Source organism: Macrobrachium rosenbergii, chromosome 10 (genome assembly GCF_040412425.1).
Source record: "Macrobrachium rosenbergii isolate ZJJX-2024 chromosome 10, ASM4041242v1, whole genome shotgun sequence".
NCBI classification, from domain to species: Eukaryota; Metazoa; Arthropoda; class Malacostraca; order Decapoda; family Palaemonidae; genus Macrobrachium; species Macrobrachium rosenbergii.
Window position 1 is genome coordinate 33,084,114 of NC_089750.1, and position 16,433 is coordinate 33,100,546.

At 38.2% G+C, this 16,433-nt stretch overlaps 1 protein-coding gene across 1 annotated transcript in view; it reads left to right on the forward strand.

Moving 5' to 3' along the window:
- LOC136842587 (uncharacterized) overlaps positions 1-7,124 on the forward strand; it is a 441,719-nt gene extending 434,595 nt beyond the window's left edge. Inside the window, 1 exon segment of the mRNA XM_067110134.1 lies at positions 4,697-7,124. Within this exon segment, the coding sequence (XP_066966235.1) occupies positions 4,697-5,514 (818 nt within the window). The 3' untranslated portion in view covers positions 5,515-7,124.
- The last annotated feature ends 9,309 nt before the right edge of the window (positions 7,125-16,433 follow it).

A 16,433-nucleotide genomic window follows, 5' to 3' on the forward strand; every position in this document is an offset into this window, starting at 1 on the left:
ACTCCAAAAGGGGGTCTTTGGACCATCTTGGCATCCAGGCTCTCTTAGAGGGGACAACGTTCATCACACACACACACACACACACACACACACACACACACACACACACACACACACACACACACACACACACACACACACATACCTAGCTTTCACTGTTTTCACCTGACATGTCATTTCTGGCCAAGAATTAGTACCTTTTGAAGACATCCCATATTCTTCTACGAGAACTTAAAATTACAGACAAGACATTATGCCAAGTCTGGGCACTCCTGGTTTATGTAGGTGTCGTGGTAAATGCCCCAGATAGTCCTTTTTTCTTACACCCCATCCCAAACAAGTCTTTTTGTCTGCATGGGCTTAGAATTGTCTTAGTGACCCCGATTAGAAAGCAGAAGTTTGATAACTACGTTTTATTTACTTGATTTCATCTTGGATGGGGGTGTTCTTCAGGCCACAACTCACCTTTCCTCCTAGTTAAGGAAAAATATACTAAGGTCTCAGCTGAAGTTTCACAAGGGCTAAAGGGTGCTTCAGTAGTGTCAATATCCAGAAATTTTATTTAGTAATTTGCAGTGATGAAGTAACCCATTGCTAGAGGGTGGTTATCATTTGTGCTAGTGTATCCCTGACTTTTTTTATGAGCATTCAACTTTTTAATAGGAATATAAACTCCCTTTTCATATTTTTGCACTGTTACCATTTGAGCTAGTGTACCCCTGCCTTTTTTTTTATGAGGAGTCAAGTTATTGATATCATTCCTGATTTTCACTACTAAATACAAACACAGCAAAACATCATTCTTCTACATAATACGCACTTCCACTTTACATAAATTTAAATAGAATACACAAAACTATACCACAACTTGCAGAAAAGTACAATCTCTCTTGTTGAAGTTTCGACATACTCCCCACAAGTTTTCTGTAAAAGAAAACTGTGCCAGCTTTATCTGTCCGTCTGCACTTTATTCTGTCCGCACTTTTTCTGTCCACCCTCAGATCTTAAAAACTACTGAGGCTAGAGGGCTGCAAATTGGTATGTTGATCATCCACCTTCCAATCGTCAAACAACAAATTGCAGCCCTCTAGGCTCAGCAGTTTTTTCATATTTTATTTAAGGTTAAAACTACCCATAATCGTGCTTCTGGCAGCGATATAGGATAGGCCACCACTGGGTCGTGTTTAAAGTTTCATGGGCTGCGGCTCATACTGCATTATACCGAGACCACCGAAAAATAGATCTATTTTTGGTGGCCTTGATTTTATGCTTTAGCGGCTGTGCAGAAAACTCGATTGCGCCGAAGAAACTTTGGCTCCTTTTTTACATATTTATTTTTGCAACCAAAAGATAAATGCAGTCAAGTGCGTAGGGTACGTAGGTATGCACTCACTCCATCCTTTGGTTGATGGTGTTGAGAGAAGTTATAAATAGCAAGTGTAGCCAACATCTACAAATTCACATTTTAAATATTCTTAATTAGAGATGAAATATCAACAGTGAAAAAATATTCTGTTAAGTACTGTTATGCTATGTGTGGTAATCATGCCTAGAGTCAACTAAACTTGTATTGAAATACTGTACAGAAAATCAAGCAAAGCAAAAGAAAATGTCAACTGTGATACTGCATGAAGAAATACACACTCTCAAAGTGAGAGGGGGGTATGCCAACACTGGTGAAATGCCACATGTAGATTTGAACACACACAGGCATACGAGTAAGGCTTGTGTGATATTATGAGGTGAAATGAAAAACCTTTAATTCCTATATAACAGAAAATGATAAACTACTTTTAGTAGTGTTCTTAAAATGAATTTTCCGTGGACAGTCATTATTGAGAAATGCCATATGTACCAAAGATGTAAACAGAGGGCATTTTACAAAACACAGTATCCAAGATAGGGCAAAATGAGTAAAGCAAATGAAATATGCTGTATATACTCATGTATCAAACAATCTCACATATCATGTGACCCTATAAATTTTGTCCCTTAAACATAATTTTATTGTATATCTGACGTATCTTGTGAGTTGCGGCATTTTCAATAGCCAAGATAATGTTAGGCCAGCTTCTTTTCCTCAGCAAACCAATTTTTTTAAATACTGTGAATGATAAATGAAAGTAAAATATCAAAATAGTCTTTACTTACTGAACGAGTTTCTTTTTCTTTAGGTTATATTGTACAGTAATAGGCAATGCTTGTATTGCGAATTTCATTTTCGGTAGATGGTACTAAGCTAGGCTTTCAAACAAGATTACCGAACTTATGGCTTATGTAACAATGCATAACCATCTCTATAATTAACAGCCACTTACTGTATTGCATGATCACCACTTACCCAAGAACTGACATAACATTGAATATAAACAAAAGTATTGGGAAAGAAATGTTTTGTGATTTTGAGGGATTTTTTTCAACGTAAAGTATGTTAGTTGACCCTTGTATACCCATTGTTACATTTACAGTATGCAAAACAATAAAAATAATAATTCCACTTATAATCCATTACTTTTAGTAGCTGAAAAAGGATTCTCCCAATTATTTCAGGGGTAGGCCTCAATCAGCTCATTTGGAGAACCTAGTCTACTTAAATATATATGGCAGATTATCAGTTTTTTATATTATGATGATGATATAACGTGATAATAATACAGTATAAATGGATTCAGTAAGTAAGATTGTCAGTCCCTTTACCATTACCTTAATCTTAAATACAGCTGTAATATCCTAATTGACTTATGCAAATGGATGCTGTTAAGTGTAACACCCAGCTGAGGCCAATAGCTCACCTATACTGCATACATTTTGTATCACATGTTGGTAATACAATATGGTAACAAATGATAAGAAAGTTGCTGTGTAAAAATGCATTAACGGTGATAAAACCATGGTAGGCTGTGGGTAAACGCAGGTAGGCTACCTACCTACCTACCAAATTGTGTATCATGTAAGAAAGAGAAAAAGAAGGGATTGCATTACAGTATTTGAAAGTGTATTTAGGCAGCATATATTATTAAAAATATCAGGTAAAAGGTAGATATTTGCCTTTTGCATAAAGTTTTCAATTTAAAGTATAACACACACAGATTTTTTACTTGTCTTTATCCAGATTTTGCCCTTATCCAACAGGGACCCTGGCTCTGTCAATCTGAATAATCGAGGGATTACTGCATTTCAAGAATTATCTAATTATATAATTTATTTTTTCATTTGTTCATACTTTTCCCTTATTCTGACAAGTACCATTATTTTGCTTTAGAGAAGTTAATGCTTAGCAACTTTTAATTAGCATTATTTTCCAAACTTTCAAATATTTTCAAGTGGCTTTGGTAGGAAACCTAGAATCTATCAGTTTTCTGGTTGGGAAAGCAGTGATAATATTATTCCAGACATAACGAGCAAGAGAGCTTTGAAAATAAATCCAAATCTTCAGATTCATATCTTAACTATATGAAAATCCCAGCAAGTTTTAGCTAAACTAGGGGCTTATGGAAAATAAAACAAAAGCCTCTGGCTCAGCCAAAACTAGCTGGGATTTTCATATAGCTAAGATATGGACTCAAGACTTGCATGTATTTTCAAGGCCCTCTTGGTCATATGTCTGGAATAATGTTATCAGTGCTCTCCCAACCAGAAAACTGATGGATTCTAGGTTGCCTACTAAAGCCACTTGAAAACGTTTGAAAGTCAGGATAATGATACTAATTGGAAGTTGCCCTGGCATTAACTTCTCCAAAGCCAAAAAAATTGGTACTCATCAGAAAAATAGAAAAATAGATAACAATATTGTACCTCATATAAAACAATTATTTGTTGTACTCTTGAGTTCCATTATCTTTTTCTTTTATTCGATGGTAATGATATGGAACTTTTCTCGTTGAAAGCATTCGTATTCTCATGAACTGTTTTTCTTCAGGTTATTAATTACTTGGTTGGAAGTGAAAGCTGCTATTAAGTGACACTTTCAATGGCTGTACAAACCCCATTCTCCATAGTTTCATCAAGAATAAAGCACATGTCAGGTTTTGCTTAACCCTTTTTAGCTCACTCATGATATGTATCATAAACTTTGGAACTCCATGGTCTTTGTGTCCTCACTTTTATAATTTTGTTTATCTTTGGACATTCATCATCCAAGGAGATATCTCTTTTATAATAATTAATTATATTTTCTTTTAAAACAGTTAATTTTGAGCTTTTGTCATTCTGCATCTCTACTTACATAATCTCACATGCCCCTTTTCATAACAAAATATATATAGAGAAGCATACTAAGATAATCTTCATGAATCATGAGACTTTATGCCAAATGGCTAATGTTAGCTGGTTCGTTATCAAAAGTTAATGATAGCCAGTTAGTTATCAAAATTGGTGATTGTCAGTATTATATTGTAATTGAACCAAGTACTTGTGTCATGGTTCACATGGTCAGAATGAGGTGCAAAACATATAGTTACTCTGTAAAAAGAACAACCCTTACATTCAGGATGGCACTACTCTCAGATAGTTTTACATTCAAAAGAAAGAATATAGAGGAGTACTTTTTTATAGTAAATACATAGTTTAGAAATTAAGTTGAAGATCTTATGGTCTATATATGCATTTGATGATAATTCCAGTGATGTTCACAAAAAATTGATTTTTTTTTATTTGCTACACAGTATTATTCCTAATTGTATTGACTAAATTTCAGGAAAATGCAAAAATGAAGAGTTTGGTGAATGTCACAGTGATGTAGAAGAACTTGTATATACAACTTTTAAGACACCTGCACGACCTCTTGGAAAAAGGCTTAATGGGAGGCCTAGTACCCAGATTTCTCATAGACTTCCAAGGAAGTCAACTAAGATGGGAAAGAAAGTTGTTGATCTTTCTTCATCTTCAGATGAGGAAGAGGATTGTGGAGACAAGGACTTTTTAAAAGTTCCTCTTACACATACTAAGCAATATACCAAGAGCTCAGGTAGGCAAATGTCTGGTTCTTTAAGATGCCAGAAATTAACCAGCACCCATATGAAAAAACAGAACCTCGATGTAGCTGAAATTGAAGACCAGATTGGTACCCTGAGTTTAGATACTACCTCAAGTGGGAATGTTCAAAAAGTTTTAAATCCAGGATCATCGCCTGACTATTTGTCTTCAAAATTGTCTTCCAAGGGTGTTGGAAATATACATGCTAGCAATTCCAAAGAAACTAAAAGCATAGGTAGAGAAAATAAGCATCTTTCAAAAGCAAATACTGAAAGGAAGAAAAAAGTTGCAAAGAACACATTGGCATCAGCCACACCCACCATTCTCATTTTCAGTGACAAGGATAGCCCTAATAGTGCTGATGATGTTGAAGTTATAGAAAAGGAGGAATTGAAGCATACTAGGGGAAGACCGAGGAAAATAAATGCAGAGAAACCTTCAAGAGAAGATAGTAATAAGAGAGCTGCTTCATTGTCAAAAAGTAAAACAGTAGAAACTAGCACAAGAACAAAAACAAGGAGCAGTAGAACAATAAGATAGAATCATTGTATTGAAAGTGGAGCAGTATGATGAAAAGCTTGCAAGCTTGCAGGTTAACACCAAAGTGTTTGAAATGTTGAGTGTATGAGTGTAATACAATTGTTTTTTCATGAGTTTGAGACAGTTTTTAATAAGTACAAGTTTTTCCAGTTGTTGGAAGTGTGCATGAAAACATTTAAACATTCACAGTAGTATTTTCAACAAATAATATAGGTTTAATTCTTTCACTCAGGACATAAACAAAAAGTAATTTTTTGTCCTCACAATTTTCCTCCTTTATATCTTCCATTGAAAGCTATTCATATTGGAATACCAGATTTATATTTGCACTTGTGTGTTATGTTATTGTGTAAGAATGGTAAAGGATTTTGTTGTGTTTATCATTTTATGTATACCAGTATTCATTGTTTTCAAAACCAAATTATTTTACTAGTGACTTGTATTTTTGAGCTGAATTGTCAGTTTCATCATTGGTCTTCAGATTGCATTTATTCTAATTTGATAATGGTCAGTATTTCACTTTTTTAGTTACTGATAAGCAAGATGAGAAGTAAGTGAGAGCTAGGTTTTTGTAGCTATCAGTTCTCATGATGTGAAAAGACCACTCAGATATTGGAGTTCATTATTTTTGCCTAATTTTGACAATACTTCAATTTCTAAGATTGCCTTCATATATGTTTAGTATCTTTATTATTGCCTACAACAAAGTACAGTAAAGTTGTCTTACCTCAGAAAATCAGTGGATCATAAAATAGATTATGCCACTTTTTTTAAGACAACAACCCAAGTGCTGTAAAGGTATTACATGAGCTGGAAAGCATGAAATTGTTAAGAACATGCCAGATACAGTATTTGTACATTGTGGCTTTCAGCCTTGTATTGGCTTACAGGTTGAGATGTGAAGCCGTTTTTGTTGATTTATATTTGATGTAATTTGTGACAAGCAAAGAGATTTTTTTTTTTTTACTTCTAGGGGGAACTTACTAACTCTACAAGATATACTGTATGAATCATTATCATTCAGGCTAACCATATTATTTAGGCTTATTAATTTTTTTGTTTTGTTATAGTTCACTGACACTGTCATATCACTCCCATAAGTATTTTTAGAATTACTCAGCCAGTTAACTTTTTTTATTTAGCATGCCCTTATCTGTGCTTTCATATATTCCTTACTGGTAGTTCAAGTGCCATCTTTTATTTTTGTATCATAATTTTGAAATAAGTTTTAACTGATAGCAAACATCAGTAAATGGTTTGTTAACAGTAAAAATTTTTAATGGAATTTTGTAATAATTGGGTCATTTATGTTTAGCAGTTCTTGTATAGTCACACTCAACCAGCCATATATTAATATTCTTTGTTATCCATCATAAATATTGTAACAAGGTACCCACATGTTTTTATGAGTTTTTGCCACATTTCTTAAATGATATTCTTCTAGTTTTAATAACATAGATTTTGTCCTGTGCCTACTGTTCATTTTTTCATTTTTTATTAAAGACTAAAAATTTTCTTGTTGGCTTGCTTTCAAAGATGATGGATGTAGGTTGGACAGTCATATGTGATGATGTAGTTAAATGGAATACAAACCAGCTGCTTTACAGTTACCGTAATTTTATTAATCTTGATACCCTTGACTCCAACAGCTTGCCATCAGGTGGATGGCTTCAGACAGCACTTACTGTACTATAGTCTGTTTAACATTCTAAGATCGCTGGGGTGGGGCCAGGAAAAGAATACAGCGGTGTCAAACGTCTCGTTATGATTAAAAGTTTTGCCTTGTTAGAGCTTGTTCAGGTGAAATTTGAAAAAGAAATGTTATTCATTTAAAGATAACATTGAAACATATTAGGCTTCACATATTTGCAGTACAAGCCTAATCTATCTTCATAAAAACAAAGAGACATGGCATAAATTTTGGCCGCCGCTGCCAAACCTGTTTCCCTGACACGTGGTCAGCGAGGGCATTTATATGGCCAGCTCGATCTAAAACAGTAACAATGGTGGTCACCTCAAGCAGCCAGTCACTGGACAGTATTGATAGCCCAAGGGATAGCCAAAGCGGATCAGATCTCCCCACGGCCAACATCTTTACTCCCAGGTCAAGTAAACTGTTTATAATATTTTAAAATATTTCATATTAAAGAAACAACAAGGGTGCCCCATAATTAATGGTAATTTTCTCTCCTAAATGATGAGTGCTTAATTAACCTGCAGAGGCACTGAAAAAATACAGTCGTATAACCAATATGGAGTATGGACAATAATCAAATGGCTTGAAAAGCCATTCCTGCCGAACCACCCACACAAATTTTAAGATTTTTAATGCAATAAATGCATTATGGTATTATTATAAGAACTATGATTATTATTTCCAAAAAGCACGTAAAGAACGGAAAATCATTAAGAACAACCAAATACTACTCGTTTCTTTACAAAACGAAGTACAGTAAATGACAGATCTCAGGTAAAGGCATAAACAAGGGATTAACCTCGAGGGTCAGATTTAAAAGGATAAATAGATCTGGCAATGCTGTATTCCTTTCCTGGCCCCACCCTAGCTATCTTAGAATGTTGAACAGACTATAATAGCTAAGTCATAACCAGACAGTAAGTAGTTGCCCTAATAAATTATCTTGTCATTTTTACCCTTATTCCACTTTTTTTTTTTTTTTTTTTCTCCTTCCCTTTCAGGATTGATCTGTAGGCAAGGCCCTCTGCATGGCCTTAATTATATTTCTAGGCACTCCCATAACATGAAGGAGGGAAGATGAGATTGACAGCATCCCCCTCACTTGCAAAATTTTAGTAGCTGGCATAATCAAGTGAGGTGAAAGTCAAATGTAAAGTTCTGCTCCTAGTTGTTGGATTAAATAAAAAAAGTGGTAGGTAAATGAAATTTTCTAAATCTTGTTGGTATACATTCCAAGATAAAAAAAAATTAATGCTAATGGTAATGACCATTGCTTGGAAATATAAGATTCTGAAGATGAATCCTCTTTAGGTAATTCAGTCACATATAAGAATAAAGCCCTATAAAAATAAAAATGTGAAAGTAAGAAAACCCACATTTGATTTATTTTAACTTTGTTCAGTAACTATAAATGATTGAGGTTTATCGTTGTCAAAATGAGCAATAAGAGTATCACCAGTAAAATTTTTAACATTTGTTGTTGACAAGACAGCCATGAAACGAATGTATTTGAGACAGACAAGTAAAATTTTTTAACAAGAGAGCCATCAAATGAATGTTTTTCAGACAGGCAAATGAAAGTGAGTGGTTAGAGAAATAGTGCCTAGAGTTTAACAATCATAAAAAAACTGTGTTAATTACAAAAATCAAAGGATTTATCATTCAAGGCATAGTTGGTTTATCCAAAAAATGAAGATGAACTGATCAGTAAAGACATGGTAAACTTTGTCCTTATATTCCTATGCCCATCCAATATAAAAACTCCTCTGTGGCACAACCTTCTCTGTCAACCCCACTTCCAGAGATTCCCTATCTCTTCATGCCTGGAGACTATCCAGAATGTCCTCCGAGCAAGAGGCTTTTCTCGCAGAGCAGTGTCGGAGATGTCTGGCTATCTCAGATCTTCCTCAGCCGTGTAGCAAGGCAAGTGGGCCATTCACTGTGGTTGGTGTCGTCAACGGGGTCTCTCTCCAATCGGAGCTTCTGTTCAGCAAGTAGCAGATTTTCTCGTTTTTCTCCGCAGAGAGAAGCACCTTTTCATGTCTTCCATCAAGGGCTACAAGGCTGCCTTGAGTGCAGTTTTATGAATTAAGGATGTCGATCTTTCTTCTTCATGGGAGATCTCAATGGTTCTCAAGAGCTTTGAGCAGTCTTGTCCTCCAAAAGAGCTTAGACCACCCAGTTGGGACCTGACTGGCACTGGGCAGCCTCACCCGCACCCCATTTGAGCCTCTGTGTCGTGCATCAGATAGGAATCTGACTCTCAAGATGATTTTCCTGCTGGCTCTGGCCTCCTTGAAGTGAGTTGGTGAACTCCATGGCTTATCCTACGATGTCCAGCACATGAGGGGTTGGACGTCCGTACCCTTCAAATTTGTTCTGGAATTCGTTGCTGAGACCCAAAACCCCTCTTTTCATGATGACAAATTTGATTCCTTCTCAATTTTGTCTCTTAATGACTTTGTTGACAATGATCCAGATGTATTGCTCCTTTGCCCTGTCAGAGCACTATGCTGCTACCTAAAAAGGACTCACCATATCTGACTGGGGTGCCGAAGACTTTTCTTTGGTACTGGCCGGAACAAGAAAGAAGTGTCCAAGAATATGGTCTCTTTTTGGCTGCGTGAGACTATCAGACAAGCCTATGGTTCGACTTCATGCTCCAATCCTAACACAGTGTAGGCACATGATGTTAGGGGGAAGGCCCTTCTTTGGCATTTAAAAAGAACTTGTCTGTTCAAAGGATTTTGAAGACCGGCATGTGGCTTCGTCAGACCACCTTCACTTCCTTCTATTTGAGGGGCATTGTCCACAGGTCCTTGGACACTTTTTTTGTTAAGTCTGATGGTGGCTGCTCAACTTTGGCAAAAGCAAGTCCCTCCTCTCTCTAGCAAGGGGAGAGAGGATTGATAGCAAACTGATGGTGGCCACGAGGGTTTGTTATCTACAGATATACAGTACAGTAGTTCTTTAACGTCCTCCTACATTGTCTCATCACATTGTACAGATTCCCAGAAGTCTGGCTGTTAAATAATCACTTATTTATTATGTTAGAGGCTTTGGTTCCCTTCCATAGGCTTCCATAAGCCAGAAAGAGCTACCAGGTGTGCTGAACCTTCAGTTGGTTCCAGACTTTCTTTCCTCCCTCCAAAAGTGAGTCTATCCATAAGTTAAGACCCAGGTTTGTTCTGCATATGAACAAATGACAAATTTATAAATCAATTTGTATTTTTCATTATTTTTCATAGCTAACAAACCTGCGGTCTTTACTTACATAGATCACCTCTGGTCACCCCTCAATCAAGTTTCCTGGGATGGAAGAAATTGAGGTGTCATTTCTTTTGATACATGTGCGAAGGAACTTGATGGTTGCCACCTAGGCCTATTGGCCTACCTCATTGCTACCAATTCCCGATTTGTTATTTTTACCGGTTTCCAGCTGGTGCTAGAAGAATTATCCATAAGTTAAGACCGCAGGTTTGTTAGCTATGAAAAATAAAAATTTATTAATAAATTTGTCATATTGTGGAACAAGGGACCACACAACCAACTTGAATTGTGGAACACTAAAATTGATAAATGTTTGGAAGAATGTACAGTGACAGAAAGTACGACTAAATGCTACAGTAAAAAAAATACCAATACAGACCAAAATAGATTCACTAAAAAATCAGTAGGAAATTACTTTGACAACTATGTATGACATAAATTTTCATTCATATTTTTCAAATGGAATGGAACCTAAATTCAAACCAGAATCCATTTATGATATCGGAATGTCATCCAATGTGCCTATGGTCCAGCCCATGGGAGAGTATGACAGATACATTAGATATTAGCAGTTAGCCAGTCATTTGTCCTTGAAAACTGATAATAAATATGGAACAGCATAAATATTCAAAATGAAAGTACATGATAAGATAGCAATTAAGAGTTCATTTCAATATTCTACTGTAGTTACATGTTCCTGGAAATAACTTTGTAACTATTTATGATACATATAACTTGCCAAACTTTAATTATAGTATACTAGTATACAAGATTTACAAAACATCATAAACTTGCTTAGTTCATTTGTGGAACAAACCTGGGTCTTAACATTAGGATAAATCTCTTAGCACCAGCTGGAAACCAGTAAAAAACAATAGGAATTGTTTATGCAAGGAATTGCTGGCATCAGTCATGGGGATGAGGGAGGAAGCAGGCAGCGACCTAATCTCCAACCCTGTGATGTATTCAGTTTTCTTCTTATCGCTTTCAGAAGACGATGTGCTTTTTGCTCTCCTCCCTAAAGCTGGTTTTTCCTTCCTCCTTGCCCGCATTTCCTTGGTTTGAGATTTTTGTGTCTTGGTGAAATATTATGTGTTTTGGCTTTAGATAATGCAATCCCAAAACTCATCTAAGCATTCCCTTAAGCCTCAGAGGAAAGGTCCCGGTGTAGAAAACTACCCTTGTTCGCATTTTCTTGCTTCCTTTGAGACCTATCTCATTCTGTTTTTTAGTAGGTGCAGATCTAATTCTTGTAACATAACTAACCCTTGCCCTGAGTGTTGTTCTTGTTCTCCTGACTAATGGAGGATCTCTGCTAAGAAACAGCAGCATAAGAGGAAGTTGGAGACGCCATCTTGGGAAGAGCTCTCTCCCCCTTCGATAAATGTTTCTCAAGCTCCACATTGTTCTACTTCTCCCTTGTCCAGACCTCCTCCAGTTCCTTCTTCTTCCTTGGAAGATTTTACCCCTTCCCATTCTTCCATTGCCTCATCCATGGAAGTTTTGGGAGAGGGGTCAGGAGATTTTATTCCTCATGCTGCCCCCTCTTTCTTGAGTGGGAAGGTTCCCCCCTGAGAGGGTGGAGGCAGCACCATCTTGTTCATTTGTTTCAGGTTCGGATGCACAGAAGATTTCTGATGCTTGGGCCTTGTTAGGCCTGTCAGGGGTACCAATCTTAGATGGCCTATTATCCCACTTCATGTCTTCTCACTTTCCAGTGTTGGCTGCCATGACAGTTCCCAGCCCTCCTGGCCTTCACTCTGCTGAGTCTTGCACTGTTCCCCTTCGTAAGACGCCATTATACTTTTCAGTGCATCATCTTGAGTCGCCTCCTGTTAAGGCTACAGCTTCTTGGGTTTGCTGTTCAGCTGCCATGACAGTTCCCATACTAATGGCTATCCCAGCTCTTGTACAAAGTTTGTCTGCTCTTGTGATGTCACAGCTGTCATTGGTTCTGTAATGACTTCATCTGCAGCTGCTCCATCTGCAGACACTCTTGTTCAAGCTGTATTTGACAGAGTTGACTTGGTCTTTCGAGAGAAGTACGGACTTGTTCTGAAGAAGAAACGATGTAGCTCTCCCTCTTCTTCCTTGTCTTCTTCGTCGTCTTCATCTTCTCCTCCTGTTCGTTCTTTCTCCGTCAGACATTAGAGGATTAAAGACTTCATCGCTGATCCTCGCCCCAAGAAGCAAAGGACCATCTACATTTCTCCATCGTCTTCAGATCACGTCCATGACTTTCCTGTATATGTACGTGTTCCTGTCAGTGATGTGCCTCATCCGTCCACTTCTTGTCTTCAAGAATCTTGTTCCAAGAGGAAAGCTACAGTGATCCTGTCTTTCCCAGTTCATCTGTGTAAGTTCAGAGAGAAGATGACCAAGCTCCAATCAAGAAATCCTGAATGGTGGATTCTTCTACAGTTCTACCCTCACATGTCCAGAATTTGTCACATCTGCGTCTGTGCTCTCATCTACGGATGTTGTCTCCTCATCGTTCTCCTTCATGTCCTGCTGCTAGAGATGTTCTTTCATGTTTGCGTTCCCACATCTGTCTATCCAGAAGTCCAGTCAGTCCTCAGCCTTCCGGACGTGCATCTTACCTTCGTTCTAAGTCATGTTCGTCCAAGAAAGATTGTGATTTCCCCTCTGATTCTCACGAATGTGGACATGTAGATAGGCACGGCCGTGAAGACATAAACTGCTGTAAGGATAGGCATGGCTGTGGAGATAGGCATGGCTGTGTGGATGGAAACGGCCGTGGTTCTACATCATGTAAGTCAGGAATGCAGACTCACCGTTCTTTGCCTTGATGACATTCCTCATCGCCATCTTCAAGGAGAGACCACGGCTGATGTTTGTCTTCTCGCAGCCATGGACATGACCATAGCCCTTCCAGGCCGCAGAATGATGCACGTCTGTCATGCAAGAAGAGAATTTCTGTCTCGAACCAGTGATTGAGACACTTCACATCCCACTGCATCAAAAGACGTTCCAACTCTTGCAAAACTGCTAGGGCCTGATAGATCTTATGTCCCAGTGCTAAACCCTTCGGATCCATTGGAAGAGGCAGACAGGGATCCCCATGACCAGGAAGCGGAGGATATGGAGTATCAAGAGTTTTATACTTCCTATGCAGAGGTTATTGATCTCATTTATGAGTTCAATAATCTTTCTAAGAAAGCTGTGGCTCCTTCTGCGATTGTTCCTACAGATATAAAAGCTTTGCTAGGACCGAAGAAGGACTCAAACATCTTTGGAGTTACCCTGCTCAAGCCATGCAGATTCCATCCTAAGTTGAGTCAATTCCTTGATTTTGGGCCAGGATAACTCTCTTGTTCCAGCAGGTCATTCAAGCTGCTTCTTCCTCCACTAACTTGCTATAGGAGGTTTTATTAAACTCCTCTTGTGCCTCTTCTAAATAGACAAGTCAACCCTGATGTCGTTCAGTTAAAGCTGGGACTGGCCCTGGATCAGGTTAGGGGCAGAAGGTCCTTCCCTTACTTTTCAAGAAGCAGCAACTTTGGAATTGACTACCTCTTCTGCCTACAGACTGTCTCTTGGCTCTATTTGTGGTCGACAGCAGTAGCCAGAATTTCCTCTTCTTCATCAAGAAATACAGCTAACAGTGCATCTTACATCAGATTGATACAATCTGGTGCTAATGCCATTTTGTACCTTACCAACTTGGGCTAATCTACCGTGATGGGTGTCATCGACAGGGTTTCTCTCCACTTTGTACTTCTATTCAACAGACACTGATTTCCTGCTCTTCCTCCAAACAGAAAAACATCTTTCTGTTTTTGCCATTAAGGGCTACAGAGCTGCCTTGGGGTTAGTTCTGTGTCTGAAAGATGTGAATCTGACTTCCTTTGGGAAATCTCTATGCTGCTCAAAAGTTTTTTAACAGTCTTGTTCTCCTAGAGAACTTAAACCACCTACCTGGGATCTGACTCTGGTGCTAAGTAGTCCCACTTGAGCTCCACATGAACCATTGCGATGGTCATTGGAAAGAACTTGACCCTCAAAATGGTCTTTCTTCTAGCTTTGGCTTCATCAAAGAGAGTGGGCGAACTCCGTGGTCTGGCTTTCGATGTTAAACATACCAGGTGTTTGGGGTTGGTAGCCTTTGAATTTGTCCTGGAATTCATGGCTAAGACTCAAAACCCTTCTGTCCATGATGACAGATTTGTTTCCTTTTTCATCCTTTCCATTGGGGATTTTGTTGACAACGATCCAGATGAGTTACTACTATGTACTGTCAGGGTACTGCATAGTTATCTGGAAAGGACTCGACACCTCAGACCTGGGTGCCAAAGGCTTTATGTTAGCACAGGCTGGAACAAGAAAGAAGTGTCCAAGAATACCATTTCCTTTTGGCTACGTGAAGTGATGAGACATGCCTACACCTTGTCATCAATTTCTACTGCCAATTTTATTCATGCAAGAGCACACGACATTAGAGGGCTAGGCTCCTCCTTGGCATTCAAGAAGAACTTCTCTGTTCATAGGATTTTGAATGCGGGTTCTTGGCTTCGCCAAACCACCTTCACATCCTTCTACCTTAGGGACATTGCCCACAGGTCCTTGGACACTTTTTCCTTGGGTCCGGTAGTGGCTGCTCAACAAGTTTTGTAGCCAATTCAGTGCCCCCAGCGGGACAGTTTACGGGTGGTAAGAAGATTGATCCATCATACACTGGAACTGGTTAGATACAAGTGAGTAAAGTAGCCTTACTGTTGGAATATTTAATATTCTACTTGAATATACCTTTCAGTAGCAGGCCCTTCCTCTCTCTAGCAAGGAGAGAGAGGAATGACAACAAGCATGCCTAGGTGGCTACCTTAGTTTGTTATGTGAATAGATATAGGTCTTTAACTTCCTCCTATGTAATGAATCTCTGTGTTGTATTTTAGCCCAGTAGTCTGACTGTTAGGTACCTATCTATTTAACAAGTCAGAAGCCTAGGTCTCCTTCCTTTGAATTCTCTTATCCAGGAAGTGTGACTGGGTGTGCTGAACCTCCAGTCGGTACAAGATTCTCTTACCTCCCACCAAAGGTGAGTCTATCCTAATGTTAAGACCCAGGTTTGTTTCGCATATGAACAAATGACAAATTTTAAAATTAATTTGTATTTTTCATAGTTAACAAACCTGCGGTCTTAACATTTGCTGCCCACCTCTAGCCACCCCTCTTTTAGTTAACCCTGGGCTGGAAGAAAACTAAATACATCACAGGGTTAGAGATTAAATCGCTCTCCATTTCTTCCCTCATCTCAGTGACTGATGCCAGATGCCACCAATTCCTTGCATAAACAATTCCTATTGTTTTTTACTGGTTTCCAGCTGGTGCCAGAAGATTTATCCTAATGTTAAAACTGCAGGTTTGTTAGGTATGAAAAATACAAATTAATTAAAAATTTCTCATATCACAGTTGTTACTAAATATTTTAAAAGTAGTATCTAATTTTAATTGGGGTGCTGAAAAGAAATTGTTGTTAAGGCTTTCTAATGCAGTATGTTTATCTAAGTTAGACTATGGCTGGCAAGTATACTCATCTGCTTCAAAGACTAAACTTAAGGAATTGGACGTTGTGCCTAATGTGGGGCTAGGGATCTGCACTGGCACTTTTAGAACTTCACCCATTGAAAGTGGACTTAAGGAGGTATGAGCTAGGTCTGAGATGCACCATGCAGCTGAAAAGCTCAAAGGAGAATCCTCCTTTTGAAATCTTAAAACAGTGTGACTCAAGGCTTTTCGGATCTAGATCTTCAATACCATTTCAAATCAGACAGCTGGGTGAACTGGAGGATGCAAGTATAAAAATGCAAGAAGATCCTACAAGTTCAACATCTGGCTATCCCTCCATGGTTTATTCCAGCAACAGATGTCTGCATTAGAGATAGAGAAGAAAGGTCATCCGGAAGAAGTCAAAAACAAGTTTTTGGAGCATGAT